Source organism: Canis aureus, chromosome 15 (genome assembly GCF_053574225.1).
Source record: "Canis aureus isolate CA01 chromosome 15, VMU_Caureus_v.1.0, whole genome shotgun sequence".
In the NCBI taxonomy this organism is placed as follows: domain Eukaryota; kingdom Metazoa; phylum Chordata; class Mammalia; order Carnivora; family Canidae; genus Canis; species Canis aureus.
Window position 1 is genome coordinate 57455765 of NC_135625.1, and position 13875 is coordinate 57469639.

General features: G+C 46.0%; 1 protein-coding gene across 1 annotated transcript in view; it reads right to left on the reverse strand.

Moving 5' to 3' along the window:
- Window positions 1-2598: 2598 nt before the first annotated feature.
- The window catches only part of CREB3L2 (cAMP responsive element binding protein 3 like 2), a 119800-nt gene continuing 108523 nt past the window's right edge, over window positions 2599-13875 (reverse strand). Inside the window, exons 9-12 of the mRNA XM_077850066.1 lie at window positions 11595-11694; window positions 11188-11314; window positions 9640-9856; window positions 2599-7983 (exon numbers count right to left, since the gene is read on the reverse strand). Coding sequence (XP_077706192.1) covers window positions 7908-7983; window positions 9640-9856; window positions 11188-11314; window positions 11595-11694 — 520 coding nt within the window. The 3' untranslated portion in view covers window positions 2599-7907. The remainder of the gene's footprint in view (window positions 7984-9639; window positions 9857-11187; window positions 11315-11594; window positions 11695-13875) is intronic.

Below are 13875 nucleotides of genomic sequence, written 5' to 3' on the forward strand. Positions count from 1 at the left end.
AATATCATTTTTGAGATTGGTAAAGGTTTATCTCTTGGACTAAGAACAGACCCCAGATTTCAAATTCTCTCATGTAATGCAAAGAAGGGCAATTAGCCAGCAGCCTCCATGACTCATAGCCTGGCTGCCTCCAAACTCAGGCCTCACAATTTCTGTCCCTCAGGGAGAAACTGAGCCCCCTCCCACCTCCCAGCCCCATCAATACAGCATCTTATCCTTTATTCCCTTTCCTGTCAATTCAGATGATGGAAGGGCCAGGGAAGCAGCATAAATGAATGAACCAGCCTAGGCATGGAGACATGCGGCTACCCACAGACAACCCATGCTACTGAAGGGGTCACCATTACTCAGCTCCTGAAGTTTTGAGTCCTCCAGTCTTTTAAGAGAAGATGGAAATCTGATGTTACAAGTAGTCTTGGACTGTCGAAAGGTTAACCAATAATTTTAAATGTTTGAAACATCATGGGGCCAAACCGGAAATATTTACACACACACTGAAGGTCTGCAATATCTGATAGAGGCTAACCCCTGCATCTTGACAAGCAAAAATGCTCAAGCCCTAAGAAACAGCACAGTAGAGTTTGAAGACTCTGTCCTCTCTCATCTGCAGCTAATTTACTGTATGACTTCGAGGAAGCCTCTTACCCTTTTAAAATCCCAGGGTCCTCAACTATGAAAGGGGATAATTATATATTCTTCATAAAATTTTTAGAGGAAAAAAAAATTTTTTTAGAGGAAATAAATAAGATCATAGATAATACATAAAAATCACCAGGTGCATAAATAAATGCTTGATAAGCATCTCCTTTTCCCTTGCGGCCAGCAAGTTGATAAAACTGCAGAAATCCATAAACGTTTATCTCCTGAAGCCAGCTGGGTTCTTTCCCCCACTGTATTCCCCACTGCTTCCTTGCCTCTATAGTTCCCATTTGCAGAGCCTGGGGTGTGATTTACCTTGGAACCAGCCTGAGCACAGGACTGGGACATGAGACACCTGCTCTCTGATTTACCTCATTTCCTGGGAAAAAGAACCACCACCATCCTCTACAAGTCTCATTTTTCTTCTCTGGAACACAATTGCCAACCAATTGTTGTGAAATGAGACAACAAATCTGTTACATTGCCCCAAGTCATAGTAGATCCATCCGTGAAACCCAGAATGCCCACGAGTCTGGGATCAGCCTCTAACTTGACATTCCAAGGCCTAAGGAATGTGTTTTTTAAAGTAGGCCGTTATTATTATTCAGATATGGTGAGGCTGGCAGATTGCCAAGAGACAATTGCTGATGAAAAGAGTTTGTTACACACAGGTCCCAAGAGGAGGACTCACACCCTGCCATAGTGGCCACAGAAGGAAGCACTGTAGTCGGTCAGGAGGCAGTGGAAGGAAGGAAAAGTCAGCAAGAAGCTTTATTGTAGTTTCCACAGGAAGGAAAGAGCAAGACAAGGTAAGCAAGTTTAGGATTGGCTAGTTTGAATAATCTCAAGGGGGATCTCTAGGTGTAGGGACTGTCTCTAGTTGTCTGGTACTGGGCCCTGGGGTGGCTGGGGTATGGGTTCTGGATTGGTTGGTTTGCATATGAAAGTTGTGCTTGTAGGCAAGTCCTTTAAGGTCTCTAGGAACTGGCTAGCCCAGGGCAGTCCCTCCTGGGTCTGCAAAGCCCCAGATGCAAAGCATTAGGAATACAGAAAATACAAAGGCACGATTAATACAGAGAAATCTGTATCTGCCCCTTCCACCGGACAGACATCAGCATGTCCAGAAGGAGCCTTCCATAATAGGCTCCCAATAAGAAAAAAAGAGGAAAAATGTGTTCCTAAAAGCTTTTACAGGGAGAGGCCCCTTGTGTATGAATAGAAGGTCAAGGTGCTCAGAGAGGAAAGGCAGCAGACTAATGCACCCTTGAGCCCAAAGCAGGGATAGGCATGCTGCTTTAAAAAAAGAAAAAGAGAAAAAGAAAAGAAAAAGGTAGGTTTTTTTGCAGGTAAGCACTGTCCATGACCTTCATCTCTTAACATCCTGGGTTCTCTTTTTGAGGCTAAATGAAGCCCCACTCTGTCTGAGTGGAGAAAATTAAATTTGAACGCTGAAATTGCAATGGAATGATGATGATTCTGCTTGAGTGCGTTGACCTTTATCAACCATTTCATTAGAATTTCTGGAGCACGACACTGGGCTAGGCATCCCCTGCAACTGTCCATCTGAAGAAGGAGACTTCTCTCCTGGCTCAAGCCCAGATCATCATTCCCCAGCATCCGAGACGGGGGAAGCAGAATCAAATTCGAAGAATTCCGTAATCTAGTTAGTGAATAGTTGTAGTAGACAATGAACACAGCAGTCAGGCGGCAAAAATCTCTAGAGAATGCTGTTTCTCTTCCTGTGACTGAAAAAACAATTAGGTTTCTCAATATTCCTCCAGCGAAGGCTTGGATTTCAGGGCTAAGATATCAGACAAACTGCCGGTTGGAGGTTCGTCTGTCAGTTCAACTAGATAATCAGAAAAGAATGGTTAGGTACACATGTATAAAAGCCGTGCTCATAAGAAAAGCAAAATGCTTTTAGAACCATATGACCAGGATTTTAAAGACGGGACCACATTTTACTATTTAAGAAAAAAATATTTTTATTTGCAAGAAATGGAAATACAAAAGCATAACAATTTCAATTCATTTTTTTCCCAAACTAAGTACAAGTATCCTACAAAGCCTTTTTTTTTTTTTTTGAAATTTTTGGTATTTCCTTAGCTATAATAAAAAATAAAAAGCCATTAAAAAAAAAAAAAACCCAAGCACAATACAACAGATGATAGACTCACAATCTATTAAACACTGCTGGTCTATAGAACTATTACAAGAGAGAAAGCAGTCCAGCCTGTCAGCATAGACATTAAAGCTCATGGTTGATTATAGTCTAGGGTCTGCTCAGCGTTGTTTAAACAGGGTCCCTCATGCTTTGTCAAGGTGTGCTGGTGTTTTCCATAGACTTGTAAAGCATTTTATCTGGAAGGGAGAGGTTCTAAGCAGCGTAGACAATGGGTTCATGGTGCAAAAAGTTCATGTTGTCACCTAGCTGGTGAGCAAAGGACAGGAGCAGAGGAATGGAGCTAAAACCCCTGGTTTTTCTTTTCCAGGATGCAAAGCCTGCTAGCTGGAATTCACAGAACACTGGATGCACAAGACCGGAGAGGAACATCTGGTGGATACTTCCAGCAGGAAGCACAGAACCGAAGGTTGCACGGCGGGGCCAGCATAGGGAGCAGACACTGTGTTTCCCGCCCAGAGAACCTTACAAGTTCATAGAGAGGAATCTGCCCAGCTGAACCCATGAACTGTACTTCCTTGTATCCCTCAGGGGTTGATCTATCTCCTGGTAACTAGTTGCCATTTTCTCTGTCCATAAAATTAAAAGCCAATTTATGACGCACAATACCCAGCACTGAATAAGGGCTCAAGAAATATTATTTCCCACTCTTCTCAAAACACAGACAAAAATAAAGCTTTCCTGAATTATGATGCCCAAAATGACAAAATGAACCCACACCTCGATTTTTTCCTGCACTAAGTATAGGCTCTGTGGCCACCATGAGATTGGGCATTAATCATCAAATGGGCCAGGTTCCTTGGCCCTGAGAAAATATTCTGCTGTGATGATTTATGATAACTTTGATCCAAGCTTGCTGTTGTTTTGATGTGACTGCAGCTTTGCAGAGTGGGATTTTCCTGATGGACCGAACCCTATTTCTTTCCCCCTGATGTGCAAATCTGACCATGGCTCACTTTTAGGAAACCATTTTTGGGCCTCTGGAAAGAGTCCTGTCCCCACGCTCACTTCAGTCTAATACTGCAAGGCTAGCTGTAAAATCTCCCAGGGACGAAGGAGGCCTCGGTCATCCTGGAGGATACGCATAAGGTACATGTAAGACAGGGTTTAGAGCCACAGGGGGACTGTGCGTATGTGTCAGGAGGGGAAGAGAGAGACCCGGTATTTTGTCTTTGGAATAGCTAATGATTGATGAAATCTCCTCAGCCCCCTTAACTCCCCAACAATCGCTAGGACTCCAGACAGCACTCTTGCCTCAGTAAACTGAAAAGTCCTACGACTGACTAGCTGACTGCGTGGGAAACCTGAAATCCGCTCCGGCTGCTCCACTCAGTCTCTCCTGTAACTGGCCTCCCAGAGGGGCTCAGGCTATCACCCTTCCCCTAATTGCCTCAGCTGAAAAGCATGCAAAGGCAATAGCTCTGAAAGCCTTCTCCTCCATCTCCCCATGTCAGCAAGACCAGCACCGATGGTCCATTGATTCAGCCAAGAGCGGGATGTCTCAATTTGTACGTCATGCTCAAGTACACACCCTACAGGACATGTGTGTTCCAGAGCCGTCCCCAAGAGGCCTCTGATTCTCTCTTTGTGGTTTTGCTTGGTCTGAGGACATGGAAGAAAGGAGCCATGAAGTGTTGACAAATTTTAATGAAACACATGTGACCAGAATTCTGGACACCGCCTTGTTGCCAGAATAAGGATGAATCACTTCAACACTCCTGCTCTATGGGCGCATGAGCTTCACCGCCCTCCTTTGGCATTCAGGCTCAACTGTGAGATTTAGGAAGGAAGAAAAACGTGGTAATTATAGTTGGTTTGTAAATAAGTTGAGCTACAAGCTTCTTTCACAACCTACAAATTAGTTCTCCGAATCAATATCATTTTTATTAGTGAAAAAGTTATCTAATTTTGCCTACGCTGGTGTCAAACCTCACCTCCCCACCCCCACCCCACCCCCACGCACACAAAAGGAGCAACCTAGTTCAGCTGTCAGATTTTTACATAACACTCTCTTTATGTGATCGAGGCTCTAGAGTCCTCACACTTCACAGAAATTCCTTCTTAAATTGGCACTGGGGCCTTTCATCTCCAGCATCCATTTTTAAGTATAGGGTCAAGAGCTGGGGAAAGGGCCAAGCTGGGGGGGCTTGGCTTATTGGGGCTCAGCCAGTGAAAAGGTGCTTGTTCTTTGAATGTTTGCAAGACACCTCCTTCACCGGGGTAATCAAAGAGAGGCAAGAGGAAACGCTGTTCACATGACAGAAAATATAATTAATGTATTAATGAGTAACCTATTTATTATTTATGGTTCATAGTGATGCTAACAGTCTCATACCTTTCAAAACTCGAGTCTGAAAGTCTGCTTGAACTCTTCAGGGCTAACCAGGTATTGCCGACTGGTCTATTGCAGGGCTTCACCCCAGAAAAGCCAACGAGCACACAGCCCTTAATCACTTGGCATTATCTGATTCCTCTACATCGTCCTGACCCCATGGCATCCTCCTAAAGGTAAATCTTTAGTTCCCTTGATTTGCCGAAGCAGGGAGTGCAGGGCAGAGGTTTTTCTCAAAACAGAGCAGGGTTGGCTCTTGGAACCCCCTGAACATGGCCATCTGAGCTCCCAAGTGGATGTCTCCTGTCTCTAGATACAGATTCAGTCCTGGAAGAACGGCTTCCCAGAGAGAACACCCTGCCGTGTGGAGGTCTGCAGAAGGGGACGACAAGGAAAGGTAGGTGGGGCAGAAAATAAAATCCCCAGGACACTAAGGGCAGAGACTGGAGGTTGGCCAGCCTTTCCCTTCTCCGGCCTCATTCGGAAGAGCAGCTCTCCCACCCTGGCTGATCCAGGAGCCTTCAAAGCCTGATCTGGTTCCCTTGCAGCAGGTGGGTAGGATGACCCATTCTCACATGTCTGCCCTTACTTATAAAACCTTTCCTTTCTCATTGACCAAATACTACTTGAGTTCATTCTTTTTACCTTCTTAGGGCCCCACAGGCTGCCTTTGCCTGGTAATTATATGGTATTTTAAAGAGAGGGATGGGTCGGCAGCAGCCCATGGCTACCTGACAGCAGCCAGGCCCAGTAAGATCTAGAGCAGAAGAGAAGGAGGGAATGGAAAGGAGAGAGCCAGGGGTGGGGGGCACGCTGGTAACCCCCCTTCCCGCACAGCTCAGATGGCCTCTGCTCTCCGTGGCCAAGGTAAGGGGTTGTGAGACTGCAGACAGCTGCCCCAATCCAGCTTTACACACGGCCAAGAAGACACAGTTGGCATCTCCCCTGGTCTGGAACCCTCTCTACCACAGCAGAAAAAGAGAGAGCGCAGAACCACTCCCAGGGAGCCCCAGGTGTACCAAGGCAGACAAAGCAGGGATCTGCTTATGAGGTATGATGGCAAATGCTTAATGACACCAAATCCTGCATCTGATATGGAATGGAAGGCCCAGGTAAGGGCTTAATCCTGTGTAAATGCAGGTTTCAATGACAGTGTAGACCAAACACAGAGTGAGAGAGAGCAAGCGAGGAGTTAAAGCTAAAGGACCTTCAGCTACTACTAAAAATAAAATACAAAATAATAAGCAAAGATAAAATAAGCAAAAAAAGATTACACAAAATCTTTCACAAGCTAGGGGAAAACACTGAAAGGGAATCTTCTACACTATACAATAAAAAGGCAATTTCCATTTCTTATTTGTATGAAAGAGGAAAGAATTCTTTTTTAGCTACAAAAGTTACTTTTAATCATTACAAAAAAAAAAAAAAAAGTAGGTTGGGGGGTTTAGGTTGTATCTCTTTGGGTAAGCTGCAAAGTAGCCAAACCTGACCACAAAAGGTAAGACTGTGACTAAACAAAGTCACCTGCTCCCACCCCAGGCCTCAGACCCACCCCCTGTGTTGAGGCAGAAGGAGGGTAAAGCAGAAGTGTAGGGGGGTGGGGAGGAGGGCACTAGGAGCAGGTGTGGAGAGGCAAGCCAGCCAGGTTGTCCAAATCGCCTATTATCAGGGACAAGGATTCCCTTCTCTTATGGGAACAGGACAGAAAAAGCATCTGACCCTAGAGCCACAGACCTGATTAAGGCATCCCTCCATCTTTCCCTCTGACTCCATTCTGTAGGAGGACAAGAGCTTAAGGGGATTTCCCAACTAGAATTATAGGCCTCCAGCTGTAGAAGGGGGAGGAGGAGGAGGGAGGAACAGGAGGAAGAGGGGAAAAAAAGGCATCTGGAGGATTGGGGATCCCAGGGCTTAGGGTACCCTCCAAGGTCCCAAGGCCAACAGAACACTGCCAGTTTGGAGGGAGGCGTCAGATCTTTTCAGTGTGGCTGCTAGCAGGAAGCCTCAGCGAGCTAATAAATACTATTTACAAATGGGGAGGAGAAGCTGGGGAGGCAGACCTATGGGTGTGTGGGGATGCAGGTTGTGGGGATGTCCTACAAGCAACAAGATGGGGCAGGTTCGCCTGGAGTAGAGAAGCCTGATTCCTTCAGGCATTGCACTTGCGGCCTGAGAATGGGGAGGGGAGCCCTCGCTCCAGTGCGGGGAGGACGATGTGCGAGGGCTCGGGAGGGGCCCAGTGGCAGGGGTACTCACTGAAGGGGCTGTGGGGGGCAGACACATGGGAGATCAAGGCCAAGAAGGCAGGACGTCAGTCAGTGCTTTGCCAGATCCCAGCAGGTATCCTGGTGTTTTTGTGGCTGGAGTCTGGGGTCTCATAGAAACAAGAGTCATCTCATCTTCAGAGAGGTGGTCACAACCCACAGTGAAAATCAGGCTGTATATTTTTGGCACTATTGGTAGAAATGAGCCTGCTCGTCCCATCCCAGCCTCGATCCTAAAATAATTTCCTATGTCAGTAAGCAAGAGGGAGGGAGGGATGCCACGGGCTCCCCTGTTCAGGGGGGCATGTGATGGAGGGGAAGGAGCTCTCTCACTGCAGGTGGAAATCCCAGGCTATCCTCTCATCCAAAGCCATGACTGCTCGTCCATGTCTTCGTCCAGATAAAAGGCAAAAAGGGAAAGCTTATGACAAAGGTGATTTGGGGATGTGAAAGCAGAGTGAAGAGAAAGAGGGAGGTGGAGACAGCCTCCTCAGAAGGTGGCGTTCACTCTTCTGTCGAGTTCTACAACTTTTAGTGTCTCATTCCCCTCCAGTTTGGCGCTGACCCTGGAAAGATACCAAAAGGAGAAAAGAATCTCAGTCACCAACTAACAACTCTGATTCTCACGCTTGGGCATATGACACAATCATTCCATGACTACAACTTTGCGGGCGAGCCCAAGTGGGTTCTCCTCTTTTTCCCACCAACTAGCAACCCTCTGTTCCCAGTCTCCAGCTACCAGCCCATGCGCTCGGTCGTGTTCCTCCCTTTATCCCAACCCAAGAGGAGACATCCCAACCCAGAAGATAAGCATTGTGGCTTGATGCTGATTTGCCACAAATTGCTTTAAGTGAATGTATCTACTGATGATGGCGAGCCCTATGCTAGGCTCTGGAAAGAAGAAAATAAAAGGATAGAGTCCAATTCCTGGTCTAGAATACTAATAATTCAGATAATTTTTTTTTAAAAAAGCTAACCTGAAATAATACTAAACATGTAACAGAAAATAAATGTAATCAAATTGTACAACAGCCTAGAAAGTCTCTAGGTACTCAGAAGAGGGCTATGAGGGCTTTGGTATCCGGGAGACACCCCAGAACAAGTGAGATTTTCAGTGGGCCCCTGAATATTGAGCCAAGAGGGGAGAAGACTTGTGGTATGAGCCATGTAATCAAGCAGCTAAGTCTTCTACAGCTCCCAGTGGCATCTCTACAAATTTCTCTGTGATGGAAATAAATAATAATGCCTAGACTCTTACAGTATTTAAAAGGATTTATATATCACGTCGGTACAGTACTTAAGGGAGTAAGTGCTGGTAAATGTTAAATATGCATGTATAATGTAAACATATAAAAGTACATGCAATTATAAACCTTCCCCACAGCTTTAGGGGAAAAAAGCTGAGGAATCCAAAGTAGAATCTTCAAGCGGGGGAGCACTTGCTTTGGAATAGCATCATTTCTGGGAAGCACAAGGGGGAATTAAGCTTGATCAGCAACCACAGCATGTGAAACCAGGAGTGTGCATGCAGACCCTCCTTCCCATGCTGTTTGGCATTTTCAGGAACCTCCCCCAGCACAATAACAATATCTGGCCATCCTATAAGCCTTTATGTTTACAAAAAGACTCCCCCCGACCCTGCAACTACCTAAAGAAACAACTCATGGAGAATTGGAGCCCAGTCTTATTTTCAACATGGAAACATGTTTATGTGCAATGCCTCTCAAAGGATGCCCCTCAATAAAAATATATAATTAATACATGTTATTTATATATGTCATAAAACTGTATATGAACATATAGCATAACATATATGTATCTCTAGTTCGAAGGAAGGTAGGGAAGGTGTCCTAAGGCTGTACCTGCATAGCAAGCACACTGCTAAGGTGGGCTCTGTGTTTACTTATGAGGCTTTATGGGGAGGAAGGTGGGAGTCAAGCCCTTTGCCACTCCTTGCAGGCACCACGGCCAGCTCCCCAGTGACAAAGCAGACATGGGGGCAGCTCACCCTAGGTTTTTCCCCTCACCCCCACCCCATGTCTACTAAGAGCAGCTGTTGGCAAGTAGTAAACTCTTCAGAGTCCCAGGTCCTGAAAATAGGTCCTGAAAGAACCCAGGGTTTGGACTGGGCCTATGGGAAAGTCTACACCCCACATTCCGGGTTGCTGACTCACAACCCATCATCATTAGAGGAGTTGCATCTGTGTGTGTTCTTGACTCACAAGTGCTGCTGTAGCTCCAACAGCACCGATTTCTCCAGGCTGGTCTCATTTGAGATAATGAAATGGGGAAGATCCACATCAGGCCTGGTCTCCAACCCTGATGCCCTGAGCAGGGAGGACCCTCTGTCCCAATGCCCAAGTTCCCCAGCCGAGGCTGGGCTCAACGGCTCCTCCAGGGGAGAATGTTCCTCATAGATCAGCAGATTCCTGGATCTCACTGAGGACAGAGCAAAATAAGAGGTGTTAGGGAGAGACCACAGGGTTTATCACATCCCCTCACTCAATGCCTAGGGCTGGAAGCAGATGATAATTTGTGGGTCCTTTTGCCCAGAACTGAGGGTGCCAGCTAGAGTTGACTTTCCATAAAGGCTTCAGGGTTTCAGAGTTTTGTGCATTGAAAAATTATACCAATTATACAGTGCTGGAAGAACAATAGAAAAGCAAACAAACATGAAGCAAACTGCCACCCCCATTGCTTTGAAAATAAAACTCCCCTCCTTGCCCACCCATAACCATCTGGGGGAAACAATTCATGAAGAATGGAGTCAAATACTTGGAGATGTCCAGACCAGCTAAAATAAGAAACATTTCTAATGAGTTGGTCTTGCATGGAGAGAAGGTACAAGGGCGGAAAACTGCATTTTCATTTAGAAACCGGAGAGAAGCCACAAAACCAAAGCCATAAATCAAATGACAGAGACAGTTTCTTTGTTTTATAGTATAGTTGCATAGCTAGATGGCTCTGTAGCAAATTTTCTACAACACAGAAACTCTGCTCTCATTGGCTTCCATCTAAATTTACAGATACATTCCCTTAGGGAAAAAAGAATTTCCCAAGAGATCACTGAAATTATTTGGTTGAAATGCTAGCATTTCTGTCATAAACCTGGCAGGGCTACAACCACCTGGTGAAGACCAGAGACCTTTCAGAACTGCAAAAAGTGTGCCAGTATCCCCAATCCCACACTCATTATTATTAGTGGATATGTGTATTCGCGTATATATAATGGTCCCCAGAGGCCACTTCATTATTTCCTGCACGCTTGGATCATCGATCTAGGTGAGGCTATCACACACTTCTTCTCTAACACCTGAGTCTGTAAATCTTGGCCATACTGTTGTGTAAGACGGACAGATTCATTTCACGAATTCTTACTACGGTAACATATAATTCCACTGAGTGGAAGTAGAAATACAGGAGGTCCTTTAAAATGTCATGGAGAGCTTAATGTCCCCCTCTATTTACTCATCCCCAAATTCACATCCCTCCCCCTTATCAGAGCTCAAAAAGGACACCTCAGAATTTGCTAGGGAACATAGAGCAAGAGTTTGTGAAGTGACTCTGCCAAGCTCTAGAGAATTCCCACTGGTGCCTTAGGGACCCCGAAGCCTGGGCACCAGACCCCACCCCTTCAATGGAGAAGCTATGCTTTGACCACTTTTTAAAGATTAGACTTTCTCCTCAGACTTCCTTCAGAATGTTGAGCTTTCAGAAAGCTCCAGAGAAATTCAGCATGGTACTTTACGAGTTGCTGAGTGCTATCTTACCAACAGAGGCTGTATACGGCTCCTGCACAGAGTGCTGGCTGGGCAGAGCCATCTTGGTGGCAGAAGGATAGGGCCCGTAGCCCTGAAAGAAGCTGCCAAATGCAACAGCAAAGCATAGCACAACCACCTGCAGGGGGAGGAGAGAACACAGGGAGCTGTCAATTCCAGGATCCTCAGAGCAAACCTCTAGCCCTGCAACACCCAGGAGGTCCAGGGAGACAGGCTCCCCTTCACCAGGCTGGACTAAGCCAACAGGTAAACCTCGGGAACGTCACAGCAAAGGAACTTCCTCTCAGAGTGAGGTGCACGACTCCTCCAACCTCGCCTGGACTAGGCAAGCTGGGGACAGACTGGAGACTAGGAGGTAGGCCAGGGCATGCGTGGTGCTGTCCCTTTGGGAAACTCACCATGAGGCACGTGCCAGTCTGTGTGCCGGCCAACTTGCAGGTGCGCGAAACCTTGCCCATCACCAAAGTCTGAAGCTTTTGCAGCTGCTGCAGGAGGGTTCTGCATACACGACAAATCAAAGCCATGAAGAGAATTGAGATGGAGGTGAATGCTTTTAGGTGACCTCTGCCCCCATGCTCCAGTGAAGCTGCCATAGCTTCGTGTCTGAATTTGAACACAGTACCGAGGGGAAAGTCTCATTTGGAGGGAGATACGGACACCAGTGCCTTTGGGCCCCCATGTTGCAGAGCTTCCCAGAGCTTGGAATGAGCCCACTTTAACAGCCTGGCCAATTCTTGTGCTGTTCTGAGTAAGAGGTCAATGCCCTGAATTATCCCTGACATGCTGCAACTTGTCTGTCAGCCACTGAGAAAGAAAAACCAAAAAGAACATTTTGATGGACAGGTAATGGTGGTACAAGGAGAACTCATTTACCCACTAGACATAAGAAGATGTAAGAAAAGGAAAAAGCAAAGAGAAGAAAACGCCCCAGAGAACTGAAGGAGTGGCCACAGGTGGTGGCCATCATTGGAAATGGAAGCAGTATCAGTGAGCAACAGTCACTCAGATGGCAAATCTGAGGAGAAAGAGAGGGAAAACAAGAATGGCAGGGAGGCACAGCCAGAGGCACCTCAAGCCCCGGGTCCTTGAAGGCTCACAGCATTGCTACAGTTAGAAATGAAGCCCAATAAATGCAACAGAGCAAAGAAGCCTGCTCAACTGGATTTATGCTTGGAGCCAGGGAGCTCGGCAACCATCCTCCCATACAGACTCTGATCCTTCTCCAGAAAGAGATGAGGAGCAGGAGGAAAAAAAGAGTTATCCTCTCCCTAAAATTGGACAACCGTGCATACCCTTAAAAGGAAAGGGTTTGGGATGAGAGTACGATATTCTGGTCTGTATGACATCAGGTCACAGAGAGAGCAGATGGTGACATTCTTTGCAAATTCTGAACACTCCAAGCCGTAGAATAGGATCTTACAGCCTCCTGAATCAGAGGCTGAGGGATAAATCGTTGTGAGCAGCCTAGAGCTGAAGCTTCTCCTTGCCTCACCCCTTTTCCCAAGCCCTATGCACATAGCAAAGTGGAAAGATTTTATAAGCAGATGCTTCTTCTTGAGTCTCAGAAATTTTCAAAAAATTCATGCTGTGATGTCACATCAGAAAGCCAGACAAGTTCATTGGGAAACATCAGCAAATCACTCATTTGCAGAGTTCTGGGCTCTTCCAGAGAACCTGCCTCTTGATACAATCTACCTCCTGAAGAGCCTTCAAGCGCTAGAAGGACAAGCTGGTCTTCCAGAGTTTGCAACTTGCAACCTGACAAGTGCCAATGAAAAGAATTGTCCCGGGGTGTAAGCGAAGCAGGGACGGCTTTGCCATAGGATGACACTGCTTTCAACAGCTAGCTGGCTAAGACTGGGGGCAGAATTTGGGGCAGTCCACAGCACATGGGGCAGAGGCCTTCTGAACTCAAAAGCAAAATAAAACAAAACCAAAAAACCCCCTTGTGGTCCTGGTGAATTTAATTTAAACAAAACAAAACCTTTCATCCCATTAACCAATATTATTAATTTAAATTCTATTAAAATGAAGGTCTTTTTAGTACCTTGTTCATTTTTTGTTGTTGTTCTTTTATTATTATTATTATTGATTTATGATAGTCACACACAGAGAGAGAGAGAGGCAGAGACACAGGCAGAGGGAGAAGCAGGCTCCATGCACCGGGAGCCTGACATGGGATTCGATCCCGGGTCTCCAGGATCGCACCCTGGGCCAAAGGCAGGCGCCAAACCGCTGCGCCACCCAGGGATCCCTGTTGTTGTTCATTATTATCTAGAAGTATAACCACATGTAGTTTGGACCTGGTTTATGTATATTCAGGGAACATGTTCTCTAAAGGTGTTCTGTATATTACTCAAGGCTGAGACATATGGAGAGTATGATTATTTTAAATTCCTCTTACATGCCTGTCATTTGTGAAAATATGGGTGATGAATCTGGAGGGCACTGTGCTAAGTGAAATAAGCCAGAGGGGAAAAAAAAAACACCGTATGGAATCACTTGTACATGGAACCTTAAAAAAATTATTATTATTATTATTTAAAGATTTATTTATTCATGAGAGACACACAGAGAGAAAGAGGCAGAGACACAGGCAGAGGGAGAAGCAGGCTCCATGCAGGGAGCCCGACGTGGGACAAAATCCGGGGTCTCCAGGGTCACGCCCTGGGCTGATGG